General features: G+C 42.9%; 1 protein-coding gene across 5 annotated transcripts in view; it reads right to left on the bottom strand.

Moving 5' to 3' along the window:
* The window catches only part of kcnq5b (potassium voltage-gated channel, KQT-like subfamily, member 5b), a 138,984-nt gene that overhangs the window by 8,830 nt on the left and 103,581 nt on the right, over window positions 1-26,573 (bottom strand). For 2 of the 5 annotated variants that reach the window (XM_085278093.1, XM_085278097.1), the window contains exons 4-13: window positions 17,815-17,990; window positions 16,945-17,070; window positions 15,303-15,413; window positions 14,802-14,897; window positions 13,022-13,116; window positions 8,367-8,393; window positions 4,514-4,737; window positions 2,137-2,245; window positions 418-549; window positions 172-279 (exon numbers count right to left, since the gene is read on the bottom strand). In XM_085278093.1, the coding sequence (XP_085134219.1) occupies window positions 172-279; window positions 418-549; window positions 2,137-2,245; window positions 4,514-4,737; window positions 8,367-8,393; window positions 13,022-13,116; window positions 14,802-14,897; window positions 15,303-15,413; window positions 16,945-17,070; window positions 17,815-17,990 (1,204 nt within the window). The remainder of the gene's footprint in view (window positions 1-171; window positions 280-417; window positions 550-2,136; window positions 2,246-4,513; window positions 4,738-8,366; window positions 8,394-13,021; window positions 13,117-14,801; window positions 14,898-15,302; window positions 15,414-16,944; window positions 17,071-17,814; window positions 17,991-26,573) is intronic. The other 3 variants (XM_085278094.1, XM_085278095.1, XM_085278096.1) reach the window with 3 other exon arrangements.

The raw sequence follows: 26,573 nt of genomic DNA, 5'->3' as shown, positions 1-26,573 counted from the left end.
GTATGCTGGACTAACGAATGGTTGATAAATGAGGCCGCACTTTATGTTTTCCTTCACGTTTCTGACAACAAACCAGCTCCTGAATTGTGCGACTGAGGAGTGAACTGAACCCATGTGACATGCGAATGACAGAGTAGGTGGGTAGATTGAGTAAATTGGGGGAATTCTGACCCCTGGGTGGAGTTCTTCCTCCCCTGGCTGTAATAGACAGACAGGGAGGGGGAGGAAAAGGCCTTGGCTCGGCTGCTCAGGGGCTGTGGGCCTACTATCATGTCCAGCCTGGAGAGAAGCAAACACAGGTACAAACATGCAAAAACACAAACTGCAAAAAGAAAAAAACAGCGTGAGATAAACCCATGCATGTATAAGGAATGCATACACACATGCAGATCTTTTGCAGTACAATGTCCGTCCTACCTGGTCTGCAGGCTCTTGATGCGGCACAGCATGTCCAGGTGACCGGCAGAGTACTGTTCGATCACGTCCTTCACATCATACGGACGCAGCGTCTCCTTAAACTTCTTCTTGGCTACATGAAACTTCATGATCCTGCATGAACAGCACAGAAGTTCATAAATTCACCAGAAGGGGGAGCTGTGGTCCAGCCGTGACACTGCCAGCCTGAGCTAATGTAAACAAATTAAAGCCTGCATTTATTTTGATAGTGCTTAATGGTGCTTTTAATGTGTCGACCTGTTTGTTCACAGCATTTCAAACGCTCAGAACAATCACTTTCTCAGAAAAAAGGCAGATTTTAGCTGCATGTGTATGTGGATGGAAACACCTGTGGAGCACTGAGGCTGAATTCAAGGGAACGTGGCTGAAAGTGGAGAGTCAAATGATGCTCAGCCAGCATCATTTCATAGAGCAAAACAGGAGGTCCCGATGATGTAGTTTACATGTACATACCACTGAGCCTTCTGACACGAAATGTGATGCATATAAAAATGTACAAGTGACAAGTTATGAGGTGAATGGCATACCTGGCTTCTGCTATTGTTAGATTTGACTCAAAGAACATTTTTGCTGCAGCTGCAAATCTCATTTAGTGACTTCCTGAATTTGCCGTACCCCCGACTTACCTTCGCATCTCTGTGCTGTCATGTGGTTTCAGAATGTACCTCAGAATGTGAGACTGTTGTGAGTGAGTGCATACACAAAACTCTACTATGGGCTTGAACATTAGTTTTCCTTTGGGTGCGTTCTGCGTAAGGAAGCTCGTTAGCTTGCAGGTGCCATGGAAGTGAGCACGTCTGTTTAGCTTCTTGGCCCCTCAGTGGCCTCGAGTTTGGCACGTAGGACATTTGATTAGTGAATTTACACTTTTCTTTGCACAATAACTGAAGCATATTTAATGAAGCTAATATTTTCAGAATACAAGCCTTTGAAGCGCACTGATGTTTATTTGCTGTATTTCCAGCATTTTTGATCCTACATAATTTTGTAAATACAGCAGGTACCTACGTTAAAGTTGTAGCCTTTAGTGAAGGCTATCGTGACTGATGTGGCTGTGTCACTATTTTCACACCTGTCTGTGTCCACAAAGTGATGCGTGACAGCCAGTTCACTTTATATGTGGAAGCTGGATAAAGGGATGAGGTGAACCACTGATGTTTATTATTGTTCTTTGATAAAACTGAAAGTCTGTCGATGCTCATAAAGTAAAAACTAAAAGAAAAACCAACATGAGGTGTCTTGTTAAGGAGCTCGTTCACCACATGGAGCCATAGAAGCTTCAGCATTATAGTCTTAGTTATTATATATTTAATAATTCAAACACTGAGCTGCTTTTAACTTTTATTCAACTCCTGCTGGTCAGGAACGTATGATGACCTTGCATCTAACAGGCTCTTTAGTTCTTTCAGGACACGAAGGACATGAAGACGTGTCTACTCTTGTTTCCTTGTGACACGATCACCTTACACAGCTTTTAATCCTCCCACTAACCATATTTCCTGATGATCCAAAAATAAACTAACAGAAATAACAACCATCTGGTCACTTTAATCCCCTGAGCTCAATCAGAAGACAGCGGGGGGTTGGCCGCAATCAGGGTTAGTTTGCCTGCAGCCTGGGTCACGGAAAACTGCAGCAGAAGTTAGACTGAAAGAGGAAGTCTCATTTCCTCTGTCTCACCTGACAGCTCGGATGACAGACTTGACCGAGGGCTGCAAGTCCTCCACTGAGATGTCGCAGTGACAGCCCTTCTCATCAAAACCGTCCTCCGCTGTAATGTTGGAGTCTGCTGTTTGGAAGAGAGGCGCAGAAAAGGAGGATTATTTATTTCTGTGATAGCAATGAAGTCACTTTATGCCAATGAGAACATTTTGCATCCACACAAACAACAGATTGCAGTGAGCCGTGTTAGTCTTACTGCTCAAACACACTAACACACGGTCACGTAGCTTTCCGTTGCCCTGGAGATCCATCCATTTGTAGTTGGGCAACAGAAGATGCCTGGGACAGTTCAGCCATAACTTAAATCTTTTCCTGCTCATACATGCCTGGGTACGATCTTGTCACTAAAGTGGACGCACAACGGGATATCATAGCGTGGCTCAAGCACGTGCATCATAGTTTAAACCCGTTGTTTTGCACAACGGAATACGGCCTCCCGTCTGCAGCGAAACACCCCAATAGCTTTTGTATTAGCTTTAGCCCGGTCGGACTGGGCATGAAAGGGCTGCTTAAGTACCGCAAACTCCTCTGCTCCTCCACTTGGACCGCTAGCGCTGGCCATAACTATCGCTTGACAGACCCACCATGCGCACTGTGGAGTGGGATCAGTTTGGATTACGGATCAACTGTGATCCGTTGCACCACTAGACGAAAGAAGGATATGTGAAGAAGAAAACATCAAGCAGTCAGCAGGCAAAACCAGGTTTGGGTAATAGCTTTGTCTTCCAATATGACAACAACTTCAAATTTGCATCACTCCTGCTGAAGAACATCTGACGAATACTTTTGACCCTGGTAGTTTTTGTAGTTTTGGACAATTCCAGCTGTTTTTAGACAGAAACTCTAAACAAAACCTGCTCATCACCAGGTCACTGTTTAGTTTCAGAATAAGTTACCACCTCGATGTAACAGGTAAAAAGTGACTCAAGACTCATAAGAGACTAAACTCGGACTTTAAGCTCAACACAGCTTACTAATCCATTGACCTTCACTTTGTAGTTACACGCCTCTGCTGGGCCGTGGGGATCTCTGTGAGCTGGTGGAAAATCTGGAGTCTAAATAGTTTAAAGCACAGATCAAAGCTGTCCAAAATCCAGAGATTCACCTTAGTGTCATGGGGTAATAAAGCATTAAAGGTTTAGAAAGACTTCATTTTGATTTTCCAAATGGAGCAGGAACCCTGAGCACCCTGAGGAGGTAAGCACAGGGTTAATGCCGTTGATGTGTTCTGTTGAACTAAACACTGTAGATGACCTCAGGAAAGGATCGATTACTCCACAGTATGTGGGTTTTGTCAGACCTGCTGCTGATGAAAAACAGTGCTGATTAATGATTTGCTCCATTAAAAACTTTCCACTAAAATAATTCCTGGTTTCATTTCTAATTAAGACAGAATGGAAGGGAGATGTTTCCCATCCTCTAATGTCTCACTTAGCCAACATGTCAGCGATCAGACGCAGCGTGGCTAACCAGCCAACCAGTTTGGTTTTGGCTAGCTTGGCTAATGATTCCTCTCCACCAGCAGGCCTCAGCCAGCTGGACGGCTCTGACACCCCATATGGCTCCTGGAGCTCACCACCCCCACCTTCCATCTATCCATCAGTCCGCCCACAACCACCAACTGGCCGTTACCCAGGAGGACTCGCCAGGCCGGCACTGCTAGGCCAAAGAAAGGGAGCACAGCAGCCATCAGCATTCCTCCACTCCGCTGCGTCATTAGTGAGCCAAACCAGTTCTGATGAGCTGGATCGAGAGTCAGTTAAATATGAGCAGTGAGGTTGGGGCAGTTGTGCTTATTTTTATATCTCAGGAACACCTTTCTTTAAATGTGGCACTCAAGGAAGAGCAAGAGCAGCTGTTTGGAGAGGTTACTCACTTCCTGTTAATCCCGCATGACTGAAACTGGCCGATTTTGACTTTGACAGCACACAATGAGCAGCAGTGAATGTAGCCTAATGGCTAAAATAAGTTATTAGACCTGCTCTGAACAAAAAAAGACATTGAGACATTTCAAAATTTAAATGGAAAAAATTCTAACATCTTTTTTTCCCCCTCACAGGAAAAGCAGTTTTGTCCAGTACTATTTATATAACGCAAAAACACAACAACGGGCACCTCAAGTTAAAGACTCCATGATAATAGAGAGGAGATGATGAAACCAAGAAGGCCGTCTTCAGTTTTGGTACGGTAATATGTTACTTAGCATTTATAAGCCACCACTAAAAAGCCAGCAGGGTGGAGGCCAGAAGCCAGACTCTAAAACAGGTGATTTTGCTTTGTTAATAATCCACACTGATATAAAATACCGGCAGTGAAAGCAGAATGGCACACGCACCATCAGTGGTGGAGCGGGACTGACTCTTGAGGCGGAGCGACGGTCTGAACCGCGTGCGGTCGTTGAAGCTCCAGCTCTTCTGAACCTTGGCGGGACTGGTGCCCTCTGTGCCAGCGTCAGCCACCGGAGAGCGCCTGTCGTTCACTGATGACGTCTGCCTATTCTTGATGCTCTGACCTCGGGGGCTCGCCATCCTCACCCGCTCCTTAAAACTCAACTTCTGGCTGAAATTAGTGATGAAAAGTAGTACAGAGGGAGATTGGAGCGAGAAGGGGAAAGAAGAAGGAAGTGAAGTGGGGTGGAAATGACAAAGAGGTCAACATGTTTGAGCGATAAATGATTTTCATGATAGCAAAAAGTTATCCTGGAAAAGTGTTCCTTCATAAACTGCTGAACATGGCAGCCATCCATTTAGTATAAGGGCTGCAGGACAGGATGGAGACAGACCAGCATGCATTGCAGCAGATGCTTTAGACAAAATGCAAGCTTTGGTTAGATATGAAGCTTCAGCTGTGTGATGATGCTGGTGGTTTGTTCCTGCAAGTGTGCACAGTATGCCGTCTTGTGTGACCAATTCGTTTACACATCATTAAAAGAGCCAGCGGGTGTCGCACAGTTATATTAAATGTATCGCATGTTTTTATATAAAAGTGTGAGTTTATGGATGAAAATTCATAAGAATTACCTGCAGAGTGTGAACAGGCAGGACCATGAGGTGTGGAGATAATTAGCGAGTGACAGATCCTGTGTTTATGCAGAATGACAGCATGCAAAGCCGTTCGCAGGCGTCAGCCGTGCATCATTTACACGCTGCAGAGGATTAAACAGAAGTCTGTGTTCTTCTTATTGTCACCAAATCAGTGGATTTTGGTCATGAATGTGTTGATTCGTCTCAGTAAATTCTTACTCTTAAACTCAATAGTCTGAGAAAGTCAACAGGATGGCTAATGATTTCATTAAGACGTTATCAGCCAACGAGTGCATCTGCATAATCCTCCTTTCTAATAACTTGTAAAATGAACGTCATGATCTCACTTGTTAGTCTCAACGTGACTTGACACTAATGACTGAGCCCGTGAAGTCATCAGGAAAATGTTGCATGCTAGGTTCTGATTCTAAGCTAACGTTAGCTAGTGTTGCTCACTGCTGACTGTGCCGAGTGGCAGTGAGGCCCTCGAGACTTTGTACCGACTCTGACTCGTATCCCTCGTTAGAAATCAGAGCACATGATGTAAGAAGTAACTGAGAGTCTCATAGCTGTTAGGTGGCTAGCAATAAGAAGCAATGCTTCTCACCGGTGGAGGGGATGGTACCTGAGATGTCTGTGTGGGTTCTGGTGAATGAAGCGCGGTTTATCGTTTAGGTGGAATACAAGGAGGTGAGTGAAGAAGAAAATGTTGACGGTGCATCACACACACACACACACACACACACACACACGGTAATTTCAATCTCACTACATCCAGAGAAAAAGCTAATTAGTTATTTCAGAGGAGCTGCTGCTGAGAACGAAACCTGGCACAGACTAATGACCTGACAGTTAAAAACCAAAATCACAACAGGCACAAATAGCGCATTGCTCAGGCAAATATCAAACAAAAGGCAGATAGTGTGTTACTATGAAGGCGACTGATGTCTCCCTGCAGGGTTTTCTGACTCTGCTCTCTCTGAGGCTGCACAGCCTCCTACAGATACCCATGCACCAAGAATTAGTCAGCATTCCCAAAGAAAAACTTCATGTCACAGGGAGCAGAGATGCTGTGTACCTATGTTTCCGAGCAGTACACCTCCTCAGTAGCTTCTGTTTATTACTATGATTTTTACTAAAAACCAAGGGGAGATAGACACACGGTGATGTGTTACATGAAGCAGAAACAGATGAGAGAAAATCTTTCTGTCTTAAACCCTCGTGCATCTAAACACCACTTTCTTAGTGTAAGCTCTGCAGAATAACTGATTGATGAACCTTTGCAGGACTGTATGCATGAAGTCTAGGAAGTACAAAGTAATACGTTTACCGCTGGAGTTTCAATTTGTCGACCACTGACATTTAGAAGCAGCAGAACGGAGGCAAATTGAGCTTAGTAGAGAAAATGAACATCTACAGGACCGTTTGAAAAAGGCTGCAATTTGGTGAGTCACACAGTTCATGCCGATATCCCTCATTTAACTATGTGAATTCAGCTGGGCCATGGCAACAAGTGCCTGAATCACCAGTGAGCGGAAAGGGGGCTTTACACAGTTGTGTGGGTTTGCTGAAGGTATAAACATGCAAATCCATTTTTGTTTCCCATGTAATGTTTTGGTTTCCTCACTGCCTTTTCTCATATATACTGATTCTGTTAATAAAGCAAGGCAGCTCTGCACTGACTGCACAGTGTGGCGTTTAATCCCTCCTCTCTAGCTCTGCAGTAGAGACATAAATAGAGTTGGGGGTTTTGCAGAACCTCCATCACCTTTTCTACATTGTGGTGTATTTCATAAACCAGGTTCAAAGGGAAAGAGTAATATAAAAAAAAAAAGAAAGCACGCCTGCCTTCAGTTCGCAGCGGTGGTTTGCAGACAAACATTTACTCAGTGTTTCATAACTGCAAACACAACATATTACATCACACAGCCTCCACTGCCCTGCACACTGCCCTCCCCAAATGAGTCTATAAATGCATTGGCTCAAAGAGAAACATCAGGAGCACTGATTTCATTACAAAATTAAGCAATATTAGGACATTATCACACAGAATAACATTTGTAATAAGTGTGTAATAGATACCTCAGGCAAGAGGATGGTTTAAAGCATGAGAAAAATGTTGTGTGTGTGTTTTTGCCTTTGTGTGTAGTGAACGCGGTGTGTAAATGATTTTATTTTTTCTCTTTTGGAGAGAAAAAGCAATAAAAAGAAAAAACAGCACCAAACAGAAAGTCAAAACAGTGAGTCATACAGAGTGCTTGTGTAAAAGTGGCTGCTTTTCCAGGCAACACATCATCACCCTTATGGCCTTCAGCTCCTGTTAGGGCACCTGTTCTGTCTGGGTGACCATGCAGGTCGCACAGAAGTGTGGCGGAAAGAGCCCTCAAAGACGGCCGGCCATTGTTTGAACATAACGATGCAGATCACGAGTGTATTAACAGAACTTCTTCAGCTTTGCTGCTGATTTCCCAGCGCTCATTCGTTTGCATTAGAGCATTGCAGGAAATGCTTTGTACCTTCTACTGAATTTAAGTGAGTGATAAAAATAAAAGCTGCACCACATTTTTGATGTCATGCAACATAAGGTACATCCGGTGTAGCTAAGTTGTCCTAAAGGCGATGACACGTCATTAGAATAGAAAGTAAATATGGGCGTGGCCATGGAGAATCACTAATGAGTGAGCTGCAAAGTGCAGATGAAGTTTGAAAAAGAAGTGCCACAATAACATCAGTTCCTCTAACAACCGGTGTTCAAGAAGTCCGGCTGTACAGCAGAAATAAACACATTTATAGCCTGATACATAAAACCATTTCGGCCTCTATAGATTGATTCCCCCTTCATAACATTGTTGAGGTGTATCTTATAGCCGTCATTCATCTTTGATCTACAGGCAGGAGTTAGAAACTCTAAAATCTAAAGCTGACTTTTCAAGGTAATCTAAAAACTCAAGTACTTACAAACATTTGACTAAAAACAAGAAGAAAAAGCCATGAAAATAAAATTCAGGCACTCAGTTATTTTCAGGTAAATTTCCCAAGTGGTCACACGTGGTACTGCGCCGCATCAGCTTTGTTGATACATTCTCTGATTTGACGCCCAGCCCTATTTCCAAGTCATGGACTTACAACACTACGTAACACAGCGAAGGTCAAACAGTCACAAACCTTGTGGTCGACTCTCCCTGCTCCTTCCTGCAGCAGACAGATCAGAAAAGGAAAGATATTTGAGAACACATCTTTTCATAAAACTTCAGTAATAGTACAGTGCTTATATCAAAATACTGGTGCTTTTGCAAGTTTTAGCCCATTTATTAGAAATCTCATATGTTGTATTAAAGAGAGTTTAACTAATATTTTCCACTTTGTCTTGCATCAATTTTTGTATGGTAAGTTATGTAATCTACCACAGTGAACAGTCTTTTTTGGTCAAAGTTACAATGTTATTGCAAGGTAATACAGTGCATCATTTTTTATTTTGCAGCTTGGTCTATTCCAAGACCAAGGAATATTGGGTATCTAACCCATTATTACAGGACGATCATTTTCTGCACAACCGCAGTGAGAGCCTGGTTCACACTACCAGAAATAATTTGGACCCGGGCACAGTGGAAGCTGCCCTCTGCCAGGTTGCCCTTGGTCATTAATACTGGTCATAACCTTCTAGAACAGGGGTGTCAAACTCAAATACACAGTGGGCCAAAATTCAAAACTGGAACAAAGTCGCGGGCTAACATTAATATTTATTGAAAAATCTTCCTCCAGATATAAGAATGAATCTTTTGTTATGGATTCAAACAAGTTTTGCTGAAAAACTGAATATGGAACAAGCAAAGCCTAATACTAAACGACATATATATTAGCTGTATAATACCAGTAGGCCAGCTCTAATAGTAATTTGGTATGGCTTCGCGGGCCAAATGTAATTAGGCTGCGGGCCAAATTTGGCCCGCGGGCCAGAGTTTGACACCTATGTTCTAGAATTTCTAGGCAAAGCCAAGGGGGCAGGGTTTAGAGTTCAGAGTTCAGGGTTTAGAGTTCAGATGAGGTTCCTTCGAAGGGTGGCAAGACTCTGGATGGAGCATGAGGAGCTCAGTAAGTCAGGAAGGACTCTGCTTAGAGCTGCTTCTCCATCACATGAACAGGAGCCAGCTAGAGTGGTTCAGGTATCTAACCAGGACATATCCTGGCACCTCCTAGGTGAGGATGAGGTTAGTCCAACTAGCAGGAGATCCAGACCCAATAAGTGTCAAAGTTTTTGTGAAGTGAATGCATTATTCCACATAATAACATGAACTCGTTTGGCTTAATGAAAACCAACAAACCAGTTTATAAAGCACACCCTGACGTGTACTGGACAGTGAACCTGCTGGATGCGCTTCATGTTGGGTAATGCAGGTTGTGCCTCATATACTTAGCACCGAGGCTTTTCCAGGCAGCTGATTTCTATGTTTACTTTTGCTTTGCAAACCTTTTCAGCGTGTAAAGTTAGCGCGGCCTCAGCAGTAGTGTTAACGGCAAATGCGAATTCTTCTTTAACGGCAACATCATAAATGCAAAGTTTATGTCCACAGTGATGAATGACACACTCAGCATGTTTAAAAACTCCTTTACTCTCCAGTTGAAGTCGTGATGATGTGAGCTTTAGGAATTCATTAAAATACAAGTTATACATGATTTATAACCGAGGAGCTAAAACCTGCAAACGCACCAATGTGTTCAGCATGATAGGGAGATTTCTGCATCACAAGCTTTGCCAGCAGCTGTTTCTTTCACAAGTGCAGAGGATTTGAAGGCCGCAACACATCGATCAATAAGAGGCCTGATGGTGGAAGCCTTAACAAACAGCAGACTCACTACAAACATGCAGGTTCATGCACACTAAAGCAGCAGCGAGAGAAGAAAGTGACTTAAGGACTGCATGTTTCACACATTACTCCTTTAAATAAAGTAATCATAAAGCTATAACTGTACATTATATGTAACCATCTGCAATGCATTTATTGTATACATTGCAGATAGCTGTCCCAATATTTCCAGGCTCCACAGATGGCTTTCAAAAGCACATAGGAGGGGTGGAAAACAAACCCCAATCACTGGGTGTTTGCAGGGTGTTTAGGATGGATACCAAAAAATGCACAAATCATAAAATTTTAAAAATGTTCTTTAACCAAAGAAGAAAAGCTCCCCATTTCTATAATTCAAGGTGCATAACTAGCTCGAGTATTAACGTTTAGCAGCTTGGTTAGATGCCTGGATTATATCACAGAACTGTGGATAATTTTAAACAGAGTATTTAAATGTAAGTGCATAAAACTGATAAATGCCAATACTAAAACATGAAGGGAGGCGAGCTTTTAAGGGCAGCTTTTCTGCTTTTATCATGTGCTGTTTGGGACGATACCAGTCATTTCCCACAGCACGTGCCATCACACTGTGATGACCTGTCATTTTGACTTTCATTTAAATAAAAACATTATTGTGCCAATTGAACCCATGTGGGTTCTAGAGATTTATGATCTTTTCTAAAATGTGTAGTAACAGTACGTGGGATTATAGCAGTCATGCAGCGTATGTTGAGGTCTTTTATTCTGAAAGGAACAGGAAGAAGCTCTTTTTAGATATACGTTACATAGAGCAAAGCAGGTTTTGGTACAGACTGGGCAGCTTCATGAATAAAGTGCTCGTCTTAGGTCAATTTAAAAAATAGAATTTGCTGGCTGGAGTAGACACGGTATGATTTATGAAATAATAAATCAGAGGCAGGGATGTTTCTGAAACTTTCTTAGTCATAAAAATTATTCAGGAACTGCATAGTTAAATCTTTTACCTCACAGGGTATGAAACACAAAACTTCAGGAGCTTCTTTTCCAGCACATGTTCAAATTCTGATCTAGTCCCAACAAACTAAACATGAAGTCCATGATGTTTGTGTGGGACAACATGAGTGATGAGATTAATGCTAAAATGTAGATTGAATTTTTTTTGACATTGAGACAATTTAAGAAAAGGAACACAGCTTGCAGTTTTTTTTTAACTTAATTCCATTTTCCCAACTTTTATAAGCAGAAGTAGAAGCTAAAGTTTGTTTTTATGCTGTTATGCGACATGTCAGCTGCTGCTGTGCCTGGAAATTATCTTTGAGTTCCAGCATCCTTGAGTCAGCACATCTGTTGGTGAGGTGTGTTTACGTTTGTGAACTGGAGCCAATAAAAATTTGGACAGTGCCTCAATATGTGGGGACACGAATAAAAATAATGTGTGGTCCCATTTAAAGTGTGACACCTTAAGACAGAAACCAGGTGAGGCGCAAACATGGAACCTGTGAATTGGCCTTCAAGCGGTTTCTGAATGCTGAGAAGCACCTGCAGCCATGCAACACTCCTACGACTCAGACAAAAACATGTCAACTTTGGTGACGCGGTCCAAACGGTTATAAAGAACACGTGAACACCAAGGATGATTCGGATTGGGCTTTTTAGAAACTTGTTCTGACACCGCTCACACAAAGTCAGGTAGGTGAAAGGAGAACTTTCATGTCATGACTTGTTTTGAGCAGACGCGCATCTCACATGGTGATATGAGCATTTAAAGTTTACCCAGAATGCACTTTTTGAAGTGAATTCTCTGGGGCGTCTGTTCCTCTACACTGCAGACATTAAAGTTGTGTTACTGAATACGATCTGAAACGCTAGGATGTATCACGAGATACTGAAGCTCAGAGATGTTTATAGAGCAGCGGTGTCAAACTCCAGGCCTCAAGGGTCGGTGTCCCTGGGTCAGCAGACCTGAATCAAATGATTACTTCATTACCAGGCCTCTGGAGAACTTTTTAGGAGGTAATTTATCCATGTAAATCAGCTGTGTTGGATCAAGGACACATCTAAAAACTGCAGGACACCGGCCCTCGAGGCCTGGAGTTCCCCACCCCTGTTGTTGTAGAGAAAAACAAATCTTACTTAAATAAAACCTTGATTGTGACACTCGTGGTGATTTGGTAGCAGTTTTTAAAAGAGATTAAATGTGATTTTCAGTCCTGAAGGTTTCATGTGGATATAATAAATACTGACACTTAAAAAGCCTTTAATTTAAAATTATCCCTTTTGTACTTTGAGGGCTGTAAAATTGGAAAAGATTCGCACTATGAAGGTAAAATTACGTATGGTTTTATTATAAATACCAACTTTCCTGTCATTGACAGTAATATGAAGAACCACTTGATGGAAGTTGACGGTTTGACGGCACTGGGGGAAATTTCTCAACTCTTTCCGCATCCCTCATCATTTTCTGTAAAAAAGCTGCACTACAGCTAAACCTTGACACACTGACAGACTGAAATACGTGCGTCCCTCTAAATCACTCTGGGCCCTGGGCTTTTGAGAAGATGAGGGCTTTGAGTTCAAAAAGCCCGATTGGGTCATTGAAGCCACAATTGGAGTCATAAATAGACGTGCTATGAAAGGGTGACGGCTAAAATTGCTGCCTTGGTCCCTCAAAGCAGCGAACGTTCCTGGCCCGTTGAGCACTCAGCGCACAGACGGAGACATTTATAGAGAAGCAGATGAAGGAGTCAGCTTTTTTTTTTTACATTAATGGAGCCTGGAAATTGTCTGTCATTTATAAATTAAAATTCTAAAATCACTTCTTCTATAAATTTTCAATAAAGAGAAAAAAAGCAGATGCGTAAAACGACAGGACAGAGCAGGAAAAGTGAATAATCCAAAGAGGATCTAAATGAACTTTAAATTTGCAAAGTTGAAGTGCAGGAAAGGAATGTGGCACAGACACCAAATACAGACACCAGCTGCCATAGTTGTACCTACTTTGTAGGGCTGCAGGTATGCAACGCCTTCAAGTGAGGCTTCCAGGTAGCAATGGAAACCGAGTTCTCATCAGCCGCATAACTACGCCAAACACACTGCATGCAGAATACACAAAAAAAATAGGTGGAAGGGAAAAATTAAAAGACCCCCCTCCCAGAAAAAAAACGATAAACAGACAGAAAAAAGGTAAAAAAAAAAAACCAAAAGAAAAACAAGGCCCCAGAGGGAGTCAGGAGAAGAGGAGAAAAGAAAAGAAAGTAAAAAAAGAGCTGATTAGTGAAAACTAAAACACGGATGTGTCACACGTCTGGGGTCGGCCGGCGGTCAGGCATGGATACATGCCTGTGGATAGGCAGGAGGCTCTCATAGTGCCGCCACGTGGCGTCCAGGTAGGGCCTGGTGCTGTCGGTGGAGTGATAACGCCACGCAGCCTGGTACAACATGGGGATGCACAGGATGAAGAGGAGGAGGAGGAGATGGGAGCATATGATGGACAAAAGGAAAAGGAAGCATGTGGGGAAATATACGAGGAGGTCAATGTGAGGTCAGCACCAGTGAAAGTCAGGATGAAACTAAAGGTGAGTGAAGATCAGGTAGCAGGACGGAGGGGATCGTTGGTGTTTCTGTGCTTTATACCATAGACTGTATATAAAAGACATACAGTGGGAGGAGTTTTCTCTGTAACTCAGCTCTTGATTTAACATCGCCGTGGTTCCTCAGACCCCAAAAAATAAACAAAAACAAAACAACCATCCCCCCAAATAACCCTGCCAGGCTTTCGGATTGTTTCAGACAATAAGCTCAGTAGGAAGGAAATGTTTTTGACACATTTAAACAATTGCTTTAATCCAAACTGGATTTCATCTGAAAGCTGATGACGAGTCCCAGGTATTTAACCCAGGATTGTCACGTTGGAGTTCGTTCCGGACATGTTGGCCTTGTTTGCGAGTTGTTGTCCCACCCTATCATCATGTCGTTTGTTAAGGTCATATAGGACGAGGACTGAATGTTGTTAGATCGTCTGGAAAGGGACCTCAGGACCGAATCATAGGTGGCAGATAGTTGGAGTTGCCGGACACCACTTCAGTTCAGTGGACAGAGATGCTTTCAGCCACCTACAACACTGACTCCTCATCAGCTTTAAAAACTGAAGAAGCCTTTGGAACGTCAAGAGATCATCTAGATTAGATGAGCTGAACAGACATTTCAAAGCATAAATAAAGTCACACAGTTTTTTTCTCCTTGTCATGAATCTTCCTTGGGCAGTGGTGGTTAGCACAGCTGCCTCACAGCAAAAAGGTCCTGAGTTCAATTCCACCATCATGCTGGGGTCTGTCACACCTATTGGTGTGAATGTGAGTGCGGATGGTTGTCTATGTGTTAGCCGTGGAACATCCCTCGGTTCCACCTGTGCTCGTAACGCCTGCTTTCAAAACGGCAAGAAAGGAAGAAAAACAGGAATCTACAACCCAAATGGTGATCTCATGGTAGCCATGACCATCTTTTATATACAGTCTATGGCTATACTAGTAGGAGGTGAAAGAGATGATTGAGCTTTGAGAAGATGAGGAGAGAACTGGGCTGCACAGGGTGACGATATCTGCTTTTCACTGGGTTTCGTCGAGTCCACGAAGGAAAAGGACAAAGTGGAGAATGACAGTCGCTTATAGATTTTAACAACACTACAGTGGATTGAATCGTCAACGTTAACGTCTTCATTGTCCAGCCCAAAGCAGAGATATGTGTCAGAGACAAAAGAATAACAGGGTGTCTGTTTTACCTGGATGAGGTAGGCCGCTGGGTTTCTTCTCTTCTCAAAGTGCTTCTGTCTGTGCTGCTCCTGGACCTTCAGGGCAAAGCCTGAACCCAGAATACCCTGAAATGATATAAACAGAAATAAATACACACACCACAAATACACCATGATGTGGTTTCGTGCACTGGTAGCAGTGACTTAAAGAGAGTATCCTAGTGCTCCTGTGCAGGCTTCCAGAAGTTAGCCAATAAGAAGAGAGCAGGAAAGCGCTAAAACAGCTTGTTTCAGAGAACTTTTGTCCTCAAGTAGGTACATAATTCAATTTAATGACTGAATTACTGTGACTGGAAATTAACTGAATGTTCTATTACAACAATACAACAATAATTATTATTATAAACTGCAATAATAAGGTTGTAAATTTACATTAAAAAAGAAGCAAATTTCATAAAAAAGGAAACTTTATGAGAGAAAAAAATGAAAACCTGTTACAGAAAACTGATTCATAAAAAAAGAATAACTTACAGCTGGCAAGGCAAAGAAGGAGATGCCGAGGAGGGCGAACCCCGCGGACAGCATCCGCCCCGTCCACGTCTTTGGCGTCTTGTCTCCGTAGCCGATGGTTGTCAGGGTGATCTGTGAAAACAATGATTATTATCAGGGCCTGATGGATGCTCATATGCAGCCCCTGGCTGTTTAAACAGGGAACTTTTAAACAAATGTTATATTTAAAATTAAAACTTGTGCTGTATCAGAACTTGCAAGTGACCTGGTAACGCTGAGGTTGTCTATGACTTATCTAAACATCTACAAGCTATTAGTAGTTTTTTTATTTAACAGTAAGACGTCATTAGTTGGAAATTATAAAGTCATGTGGAATACCTATACCTATATCTACCTATATGAGACCTGTTTTTAAAGGCATCTTTTAAAGGTTGTAGGACAGAAACTGGTTTCATCTTTTTGTTTGTGCCTCAGGCAGCTTTTGCAGTTTTGGTGAAATGGTCCTTTAAGTGATATTAAAAGGGGTTATTTGGTTAGTAGACTTGAATGAAAATGCATCCTCTGCTTTACTTACACCAATCTATTAAGACTGCTTTTATTTCTGTCAGACTGCTCAGTGTTAAATGTCTTCTAGTACGCATCGCTCCATTGTATTTGCATCTTTTTCCCTTTTGCATACAGCCTGATTTTCTTCATACAGAGACATGATTTTAAATGATGCCTTCAAGCACTGCAATCACATCTGAATGATTAAACCTGCGCAGAGGCTTTAACGGGCGTCAGTCTGTGCGGCCTTGGTTCCAAGAACGCTGCTGAAAGCCGGCGGCTCAAATGTTTATTCTGCCTTATCTGAAAAAATAAAGTTTTCTAAGGCACCGAATGTGCACTCCTCTTGTCCTTTATGTGCAAAGACCTACCGAGCATCTGATGATGTTGTGCAGATATACACGGAGAGGGCGTTTTGACAATATGAAACCTCAGATTCAATGAAAATGGGACTCAAACATCTCGATGTCAGCAAGTGAAGTTTTAATAGAATTAAAAGAGTTAATTGCAGTAATGATTTAAGTTGATGGTACATCAAAATATGACTGCTGGATAAAAGCATTCTCATGTATTCAACAAAAGCCTGAAAAGGAGCATTTAATGAAGTGTATTCACCATTTAATGACAGGGGCAGATGTATCTGGCCGTGGACTGAAACTGGCAGAAAAACCTTACTTGGCTTTATTACTGTGCCGGTTTTATCTGCCCATCTGTACAGATATCCATCCATCTACCTCTTTGATTTGGAAGCCTGAACATTTTTCATTCAGGCTCTGATTACCATTCATGACAAAGGCTATTTTACACCATTATGAATTTCTGAGCCGGATTAATAATGGTGTTTAACGGAGCCGTGCAGGACTAATGTTTATGGACGGCTGTTGGTGCTCAGAGGCAGAGCTGAACAGGAGATAATAACAGCAAGGATTCTGCTTTTCTGCATCCAGAGCACGACACACTCATCTGAAAATACTCAGAGTAAAACCTGTACTCTGCTGATGTCCAAGAAAGTCTAACTCAGGAGGGTCAGGTGGCTGCAGAGATTGGCTGACAGCTGCTAAAAAAATCATTTCTATCAGGGCTTTTTACTAAAGTACAGAAATTCCTCCAAACTCACCGTGCCCCACCACAAGGCATCCGCATACGTAGCAAACTCATTGTTGAACTTATTCTCCACAAGGTAGACAAGGAACGAAGAGAAGATGAGGACCAAGAAGCCGATGTACCAGGCGGTTACCAGTTCCTGCAGAAGTCAAAGAGGTCATTCAGAGTTTAATGGTGGAAAAAGGAGCATTTATTTAATGCACATCGACCTAAAACCACTTTTCTCTGAACACTGAGGTCAGAAACAGAAATAAAATAATGACGTGATAGGTCACGACCCTTTACAGAACCTTCCTCTGATGCAGTCACTTATTGGTTTAGACATAAATATGATAAAACACTGCGACCAACTTCCTGATGTGCTGCTAAAACAGCTGCTGAACTGCCTGCTCTGAACTCTACAAGACCTCTGAATGTGCCCAGTGTTACCTGCAAATCAGGGACTGCAGCTAATCTGACTCATTGCTCTGCTCGAACAACGCTGTAGGAACACAGCTGTGCTGGTGTACACTTTATCAGGAACATTTAGGTAGGTGATGAATGCTCATGAAACCCTCTGTGACCTCAAAATAGCAAGGAAGAGCAATCAAACTATCATGCAAGATTAGTCTACTAGCTTAAAAATAAATAAATACTGCATTTAATCGCCTATTTAATCGCAATTTATGACAGTATGTTTGCACTGAAGCACCGCAGCAATTTCCTAATGTTGTAAACCTGCTCAACATTTGGCAATAAACCCCTTTCTGATTCTGATTCTGATAACATTTCATCTTTAACACCTTTAATTGTTTTAATCGTATAAACATAGCGTTACAGAAACATCTTGAGATTCCCTGAAGCTTGATCAGAAGCTTGATCTGCAGATGCCCTCCTCGCCTACCTTGCTGTGTGCGTAGACTACAGAGCCCAACAGCTTCCAGGTGCCTCCCCTTCGGTCCATTCGCACCATTCGTAGGATCTGCAGGAAACGCAGGCTTCGCAGGACTGACGTGGCAAAGATGTTGCCCTGGCTACCTGCTGACACCACCGCCACTGACGCTATCAGCACTATGATGTCTGGAATGAAAACACAAAACGACGGCTTACCAGCAGAAGAGGATACAATTCTTTATGAAGCTGCCTTTAAAATGATCTGCACTGATAAATATGTGTTTTCAAACAGAAATAATCTATACAAAGCTACACTATACAGACAAATCTGCTGGGTCACCAACACACTACACCTACAGGAGCTACCTTGCTACAGGAACCAGGCCGTGAAGCTCCTGGCATGCCAGAGGAAGACGACCACAAAAAGATCAGAAAAACTTGAAATACAGTTTTTATTATGGTGGATTATGAAAACTGATTTTGATGCTAATGCTAGCTGAAGTTTGGACCTCTGCAGTTACTGAGTCAACAGAGCATTATTCATGTTTATGCACTTTACCTTCTCTGTGCTTGATTTTATACACCTGTGACTGAAACACTTGAATTCAAAGGCTCAGAGGTGTGCACCAACACTTGTGCACAGAGTCTATATTTAAAGAAAAAATTTTAACCGAGGGAAAGTTGGCAGAACCGGACTTCCACAGATTGATAATAAAACATCAGCAGTGCTGAAAGTGGACACACAGAGACCACCTGGAAGTGTAGTTTTTGGTATTTATGGGTGGTGCCAGAGAACTTTATGATCCCAGAAAGGCTTCCCGACTGTGCATTATAACCCTGGAGGCCAGCTTGGCATAAGTTGACCTGCTGTCAGATCTATTTACTGGAGATATATATTACTGTAATACTAAAATTGATTAAATATTCAATATTACTAATATCTGAATGGACTCGAATATACACGCCACATGCCTCTAACGGCCTGTGGAGTGAATCTTACTTGCTTCGGGGTGCCTTGCTTCACTGCCTTCCTTCCATAAACGGTCAGCTACGTAAACATGAAACAAGAGCTCAGAAATTGAGTTTTTTAATCACTAATTTCAACACTCAGCTCGCTGTCGGGCTAGCGATTTTGCGAGCCCTGTATCTGATTGAGGAATCACTCATCTTTGGAAAAGAGAGTTTATTACAGAGAAATGGCTCTTTCCTAAATAAAAGCTATACTATACGCTTCTTCTGGGCTATATTCTCAGCAGCATATTGTAGCTGGTCAGGGCTGTTCGGGGTTCTGTTTGTACAGTTATGTTTTGTTTATGTTGCCATAGTGACGGGTGACGCCCTCTCGCTGCGACGGTGTGTCCTTCCGGGGTCAGAGGGCGCCCTGTGTGTTGTTGTTGTTGTTGCTATGCCGTTGCCGCGCTGAGCAGTTAGCTAGCGGCAGTGTTCTTCTGCAGATGTCAATAAACGGCTGTGCTCCCTGGCTAGCTCACGGGAAGCAAGACCAAACGACACCTCCGTCTCCTCGTTGTCTGAGCTCGCCACATTGGTGTCAGAAGTGGGATGATGGTGGCACCCCATGTTCTGACCCGAGTGACTTTCCCCCCGCCGGTCGTGACCGGCCGGTGCGCCAAAAGAAGGCACCTGGACATTTGCAAAGTGAAAGCAAAACACAAGCGCAAATTCAAACGCGATTTCAATATGTCACATATTGACAGTGGCTCACCGATGCCAATGACATAATTACCCAGCTACATTTCCGAAAGAATGCAAAAGCATTGACATATATTTTTCCTTTCTACAATAGCCCTTCCTACAATAGCCCGCTAGCCCCGGGACGTCGGGCTAGCGATTTTGCAAGCCCTGTGTTACAGGCATGGCCCTTTAAGGATGAAGCCTGATGGGAAATGTATTCGGGATGTGTGTAGCGGGACTGCCTGGTGTGTGTGTGAAGAGAGAGAGCGGAGAAGGGGAAAAAGTAACGGTTAGCTACGGAAGAGACGAAAAGAAAATAAATAAAAGGAATATAATAACTCCGTCGACAGCCAGAGTTGTGTCGGCGATGCTCGCTGTGAGTAAACTGTTTCAGCCCACTGTACGCGGTGTTCGTGCCTTAGAGAAGAAATAAAGTTCGGTGAAGCAGTTTCCTACGCCTCCTTCGATCTTTTTGCTAGCGGAGTTGACCTGTATAGTAAGCTGTTGCTGGCTACGAGTCAGTTACGGAACCTTCAAGTAACTGCCAGAGGTTTCCTTACTACGGTTCGGGGCCGCGGATCTGGCGCGGTAACACCTGTATCTGATTGGGGAATCACTCATCTTTGGAAAAGAGAGTTTATTACAGAGAAATGGCTCTTTCCAAAATAAAAGCTATACTATACGCTTCTTATGGGCTATATTCTCAGCAGCATATTGTAGCGGGTCAGGGCTGTTCAGGGTTCTGTTTGTACAGTTATGTTTTGTTTATGTTGCCATAGTGACGCGTGACGCCCTCTCGCTGCGACGGTGTGTCCTTCCGGGGTCAGAGGGCGCCCTATGTGTTGTTGTTGTGGCTGTGCGGTTGCCGCGCTGAGCAGTTAGCTAGCGGCAGTGTTCTTCTGCAGATGTCAATAAACGGCTGTGCTCCCTGGCTAGCTCACGGGAAGCACAGACCAAACGATACCTCCGTCTCTTCGTTGTCTGAGCTCGCCACATTGGTGTCAGAAGTGGGATGATGGTGGCACCCCATGTTCTGACCCGAGTGACTTTCCCCCCGCCGGTCGTGACCGGCCGATGCGCCAAAAGAAGGCACCTGGACATTTGCAGGACTTTGTGTGGGGTAATGGGGTCGTCGGGGACGACTGACCCCTTAGGTGGGGGCTATGTAGCTGGTCAGGGCTATTCGGGGTTCTGTTTGTACAGTTATGTTTTATTTATGTTGCCATAGTGACGGGTGACGCCCTCTCGCTGCGACGGTGTGTCCTTCCGGAGTCAGAGGGCGCCCTGTGTGTTGTTGTTGTTGTTGCTATGCCGTTGCCGCGCTGAGCAGTTAGCTAGTGGCAGTGTTCTTCTGCAGCATGCATGCTTGTTGTTTTTGTCTGCTTCCACTTGTCTTTGCACTAGGATGATGTCTGCGTAAATGTGCAGTCATATTCGTTGTGTTCCCACTAGTGCTGTCAGCGTTAATCTCGTTGAAATGACGTTAACGCCACAACACGGCAAATCTCCGTTAACGAGCTACCCCTGCGTGGGGCTAGACGGCCAACACGTTAACGAGCTAACTGCGCTAACACACTAGTTCCCACCCATGTAATTGAGCATTGCGTGGCACATCCAACATACTGTTTTACTTTAGTCCATGACGCGCTTACCTTCAGGGTCATACCTCACATGAAAACCAAAATAATTCCAAACGCCAGATCTGAATGAGGTTGGGGGAGGTTCAATTTGCCATGTTGCAAGGAGAGCTTAACTTCTGTCTCGCTAGCTTGCCCTGCGCTCTTCCTTCTGACGATGCTGTCTGTGTTGAGCGCTCAGTGGATCTGCGCTCGACAGTGCAGCCTAGGCGGAGTAGTCGAACGCAGATTCACTGAGCGCTCAACACAGACAGCATCGTCAGAAGGAAAGTTGATAAAATAAATTACAAATTTTGTATTGTTCGATACATATGCGTACCGAACCGAAAGCACTGTATCGAACGGTTCAATATCGATAAGAGTATCGTTGCACCCCTAGCGATTATGTGTAGTGATTTATGTGTACGTTCTGTGTGCACTCAAAAAATAAGAAAACTGGCTCTCAGAAAAAACACGACTATTTCCCTCATGTCATTGACAGCTCCAAAAAAAAGAAAAGACTGCTCACTCCTGCTAGCAGAAAAGAAAACAGAAGCAAGTATATCTTGTTGTTATTGATCTTAACGTGAAACCATCCTATCAAAATTCATTCTCATCTGAACGCCAGTTAGACGGTTCGACGTCTATCATGCAGCAGCAATAACAGTAAGTCAGCGTTGTCATCTCTCGCTGCTCACTGCAGTAAATCAGCCCAACAAAGGCTCCATATTACTGGAGATGACATAATCTGCCACAGGCATCAACAGCACAATAGCAGCCTATGGCCTCTTCCTATACAGAGTATATGCTGATTTAAGTTGCCTGGCTACTGCATCGATCTGCTGTTTACACAAACACAGCAGAGGGAGAGGTAATTGGCTAAAACAGTGCTCTGCTGTATATCTGAAAGCAGAGCTCACACTTCTGCTTTGTTTCCTTTTAATTTCCCATAAGAGCATAAAAACTGTGACAGACGTAAACACGGGCACAGAGAGGCAGACGCACACAGATCTGACTCTGTGCAGAGGAAGTTCACACAAAGCACAGCAAGCACATGAATAACACCAAACCCACAAAGAGCACAGACAAATAAGACCTCGTCCAACTCAAAAAAAACCCCCAAATCTCCCCGTCTCTTTCATCTCGGCGATGCTCCGCGTTAAACTCTACACCCGGGCCGTGCTATTTTACTTCACTGTGTACGAGAGGATTTCCCTTCTGTCCTTCAGTTGAACCCATTTTTTTAAAAGAGAGAATGTTTGTTGAGGTGAAGCTGATGGTCGTATAAATAAACAGATCAGTTGACCCACAGTGGGGAGAGGAAGAGAAAGGGGAAAGGTCATGAGCAGCAGCGGCATTACAAATACATTAAAGGGGCACCAGCAGAGCTCGCCGACTTTGAAGGTGCTCAGAGGAAAGTAAAAAAAAAAAAAAAAACCCCACAAAGAATCCAAAGATTTAAATCAGTCCAGCTGACTCTACACAGGCATTCAGCCCTACAGACAGCACATCTCCCGATAGCTCCCCAACAGTGAAGTCAAAAATGTAGGAACATTTTCACTCATCACACATCCATTCATCAATCCGCTTGTCCAGATCTGGGTTTCTGAGGAGCTGCCCAAACCGCCCGCCCAAAACACACTTGTACATGGACTAAATGGCCTGTAACATCAGGCCAGATACACTGTACTACTGAAGCACTTCCCTACAGGTTAAACCAAAGGATGCAGGTGAATGAAGTCCACGAAACACATGTAGACTGGTTGGACAAACTCCTATCCTCACTTATCCTTAAATATCATTCCAGGTCCAGTGTTCCACAACCAGGATAGAAATTGTGTATTTCAGTCTGAGTTTTTCACAAACCAACTTCTTCCCAGTTTAGAACTTAAAGACGGCAAAGAGCTCAGCTTCTCAATGAAACTACACAGACCGGTGGGCAGCCTCCCATTTTTAAACACCTCCACTGCAAAGCTGCACTTTCTGCAGATTTTTAAAAACTTTAGACATTGATAGCATGTAAGGGCAAGCAGGACCAGCAACAGCAAGTGCACATATGCAGAACATATTCAGTTTCCAGAACAGATCCGAATGCAAACCTGCAGAGTTGATGGTTGATATGATCAAATTGTGATGAATGATCACAATTTGAAGGTCTTCATTTGAAACACAGTGTTCTGAGCTTCAGGCAAAACTTCACACGAAAGAATGTGAGCGTGAAACCAGACAAACACAAGAAATCTGCATATTATGACAGTCCATCCTCAGGCGCATCATTCAGATGCATCTCCATAAGGGCCGAGCCATGTGCATCACAGCCACCATGGAGTCATTTACTCAGGCTGTCAGCGGACATGCTTCCTTTAACCCCCGGGGAGTCTTTGGTCTTTTAAATGACTCACAGGGACAAATCACCTGTTCACACCAGTTAAAGCGATGCTAGTTTTCATTCCCGCTTCATTTGCGAGTTAATGTTGGTCGCTCTGAAGTCACAGACTAACACATCTTTAGATCACGCTGGTTAAAACGTCATATCAACATGAAGATTCTGCACACGGTGCTTATTCTGAGCACAGAAACTTCCTTTGGCGTTCGGCTGTTTTGGCATCAACATGCCGCCGTACGGCTCCAGTGAAGCTGCTTGATCGCGAGTAATTAGGGAGCCCTGCTGCCACAAATAAACTGGTTAACAGAATTTCCACTGGGCACGATGCAGCAGCCAAAGTGAAAAGAAAAAAAGAACTGCTTAAAGGACTCCACAGAAGAAGAAGAAATGATTTAACTTCTGGGCCAAAAGTAACAGCAAAAGGAAGAACATTTTAAATGAGTTCAGCTGGAGGCTGTATTATTTTTAGATATTCAGACCAGGATATCTTATTATTCTAGCATTATTAAAGCATTTTAATGTAAGACAGATCAGTCAGATCCCGTGCATCCATTAAAGTAAATGTTGCTCGAGTTTAAAAAGTACTATCAGCAAAAGTATAAAAACTAAAAGCACTCATGTTTACAAGATTAATATTTTTATTACACTTACAGAGCAGCTTAAAATGGAAATACTCAAGTATAAATACCTAAACTGACTCCTGAATGATTTTCAGGAGTCAAGTCAAGTCAAGTTTATTTATAGAGCACATTTAAAAACAACCAAGGCTGACCAAAGTGCTGTACAGTAAATACAGATAAAAATACAATAGAACACAATTTCGTAATAACACCTCGCTGATAAAAATAAAATAAAAATATATAAAACAAATAAATTAACCCTTTCTAAAAGCCAATGAAAAGAGGTGAGTTTTAAGAGCGGTTTTAAAAGTTTCTAGGCTTTTGGAGAGTCTGACGTGAGGAGGTAAACTGTTCCACAGTCTGGGTGCAGCCACAGCAAACGCCCTCTCTCCCTTTGTCTTTAATTTATACCTGGGAACATCTAAAAGCATCAGGTTGGCTGACCTCAAAGATCTCCTGGGGCGATAAGTACTAAGGAGTTCTGACAGGTAAGAAGGTGCAGTGCCATTTAAAACCTTAAAAGCCAGCAATAAGATTTTAAAATCAATCCTAAAGGCAACTGGGAGCCAGTGGAGAGAGCAGAGAACCGGAGTGATGTGTTCTCTTTTTTTTTAACCGGTCAACAGGCGAGCGGCAGCGTTCTGCACCAGTTGAAGGCAGTCAGACAGGTTTACTTTCCCCAGGTTGTGCAAATGTTAGCATGACAGTACCATCACCCTAGTGTTCTTCTCTAAACGTGTGTTGAACTCTGTAAATGTTTTGACTATCTGCGCAAATATCAGTGGTTAATACAGCATACAGATTTTTCCTGTCTGTATAAAAGCTAATCTGTCCTGTAGCTTTTACAGAGTTTTCTAAATCCAGGATTAAAGAAAAGGGAAAATACATTTGTGTTCTTCAAGGTTGGATACAAATAAATCATTCGTAAGATTCACCGCTGTCTGGATGAGCTCACTTTCTACACCTTTAGGCACTTTCAAACTATCACACAAATATGCACAGAGTTTGTTTAGAATCACTGAAGTAAAAACAAGCCCTCCTGTTTCCATCTACAACCACTTATGTTTGACATGGCTCTAGAAGAACATCAGCACATAACCGAGCTGACATCACTGATAGGACACCGAGTCAGAAACGGAGATAATTGGATGGAGGCTGGTTGCAAAGTGGCTTGCAGGTGTGCAGCACCTGTGTGAAGGCTAAAGTAGCATATACAGTGCAACCTACCTGAGATTTGGTAGCTGTAGGCTGACTTCATGGCCTACCTGAACCAACACTATGATCAATTAAAGGTCACTGACCCTACATATCATACTCAAGGAGATGTTGCATAAAACGGCACTCAAAGCTACTCACATTTTTCTCTTTCCACTAAAGACATGATCCACTTTAAGTCTTGCCATTCTCAAGGCTTTCAGCATCTCTGAAGTCAAATTAATTCATGATAATCCTAACAATAATCCTGGCGATACAGCAATGCCCAGACTGAGGAAAGACTGAGCTACACAACCAGTTTCACTTCATTTAACCTGCCAGGGGCTAAACTTGGCATAAACCAGGAGTTTGCTCATTTAGAAATCTTCATATAAAGAAATAACTGCAGTCATGGCAGAAAAAAATCAACAACAACAACAAAAAAGTTTTGCCAGTAGCACAAATTCTGTGTTTCATAAATCCTTGAACAGCATTAATCTATGAATCTGGTTTTCCTGCAGTTCTCTGTAGCAGGCTGGATATCTGCTTCATTCCTGCCTTATCAGAGCTCCACACTAAAACCATCCTCAAAGACCAGCTGCTTCAAAGATCCAGGAGTAATCTGGTAACAATCTGTGCATTTTCCAGCTTGTCCTGTGACATTTTATACCATGCTACAAGTAAAAAGTGATAATTAGTCACTGACATTAGGTGAGAAATTCACATTATTTTATACATTTATCCCACAAGTATTTTACTGCCATGACAGTTACGTCAGCTTCTGCTACCCAGCGTTCAGTCTCCAAACCGGCCACAGTGGGAGCTGGTTCAATGGAGGACTAAACCAGAGCTGGTTCTGCACTGGTTTAGTGGGAAGAGCTACCAATATTTCCGATTCAGTCACACTAACACAAAGAAATCACCCACTATCACTCTGAAATCTTAAAATCCAAACGTTTTTCTGCAAATGATGGAGAATAATTGCCGTCATGCTCTGGAGTTAAAGTCGATGTCTGTGCACAGAAACTAAAATTAGTATAATAAAAGTTGTAATACGACCAAAACTACACACAGACGCAGACAGAGTCATTTTATACTGCAGCACAGTCACAGGGTTTCTCTCTGTAGGGATGTGCGTTATGATTCAGCTCCATTTATCCTTCAAATCCTTTCTTTTACTTTCTCACTTTATTATTTTTCCACGCTCGCCATCACACGCCGTCGTCTTCTCCATTTCTCCTTATCTCTTACTTATATTTCA

This window comes from Mchenga conophoros, linkage group LG6 (assembly GCF_057382185.1).
Source record: "Mchenga conophoros isolate Kocher_MC1m ecotype Shallow Benthic linkage group LG6, M_conophoros_male_GT1.1, whole genome shotgun sequence".
Lineage (NCBI taxonomy): Eukaryota > Metazoa > Chordata > Actinopteri > Cichliformes > Cichlidae > Mchenga > Mchenga conophoros.
Note: the sequence above shows the minus strand (reverse complement) of the source record. Positions and strands in the feature narration are given on the sequence as shown.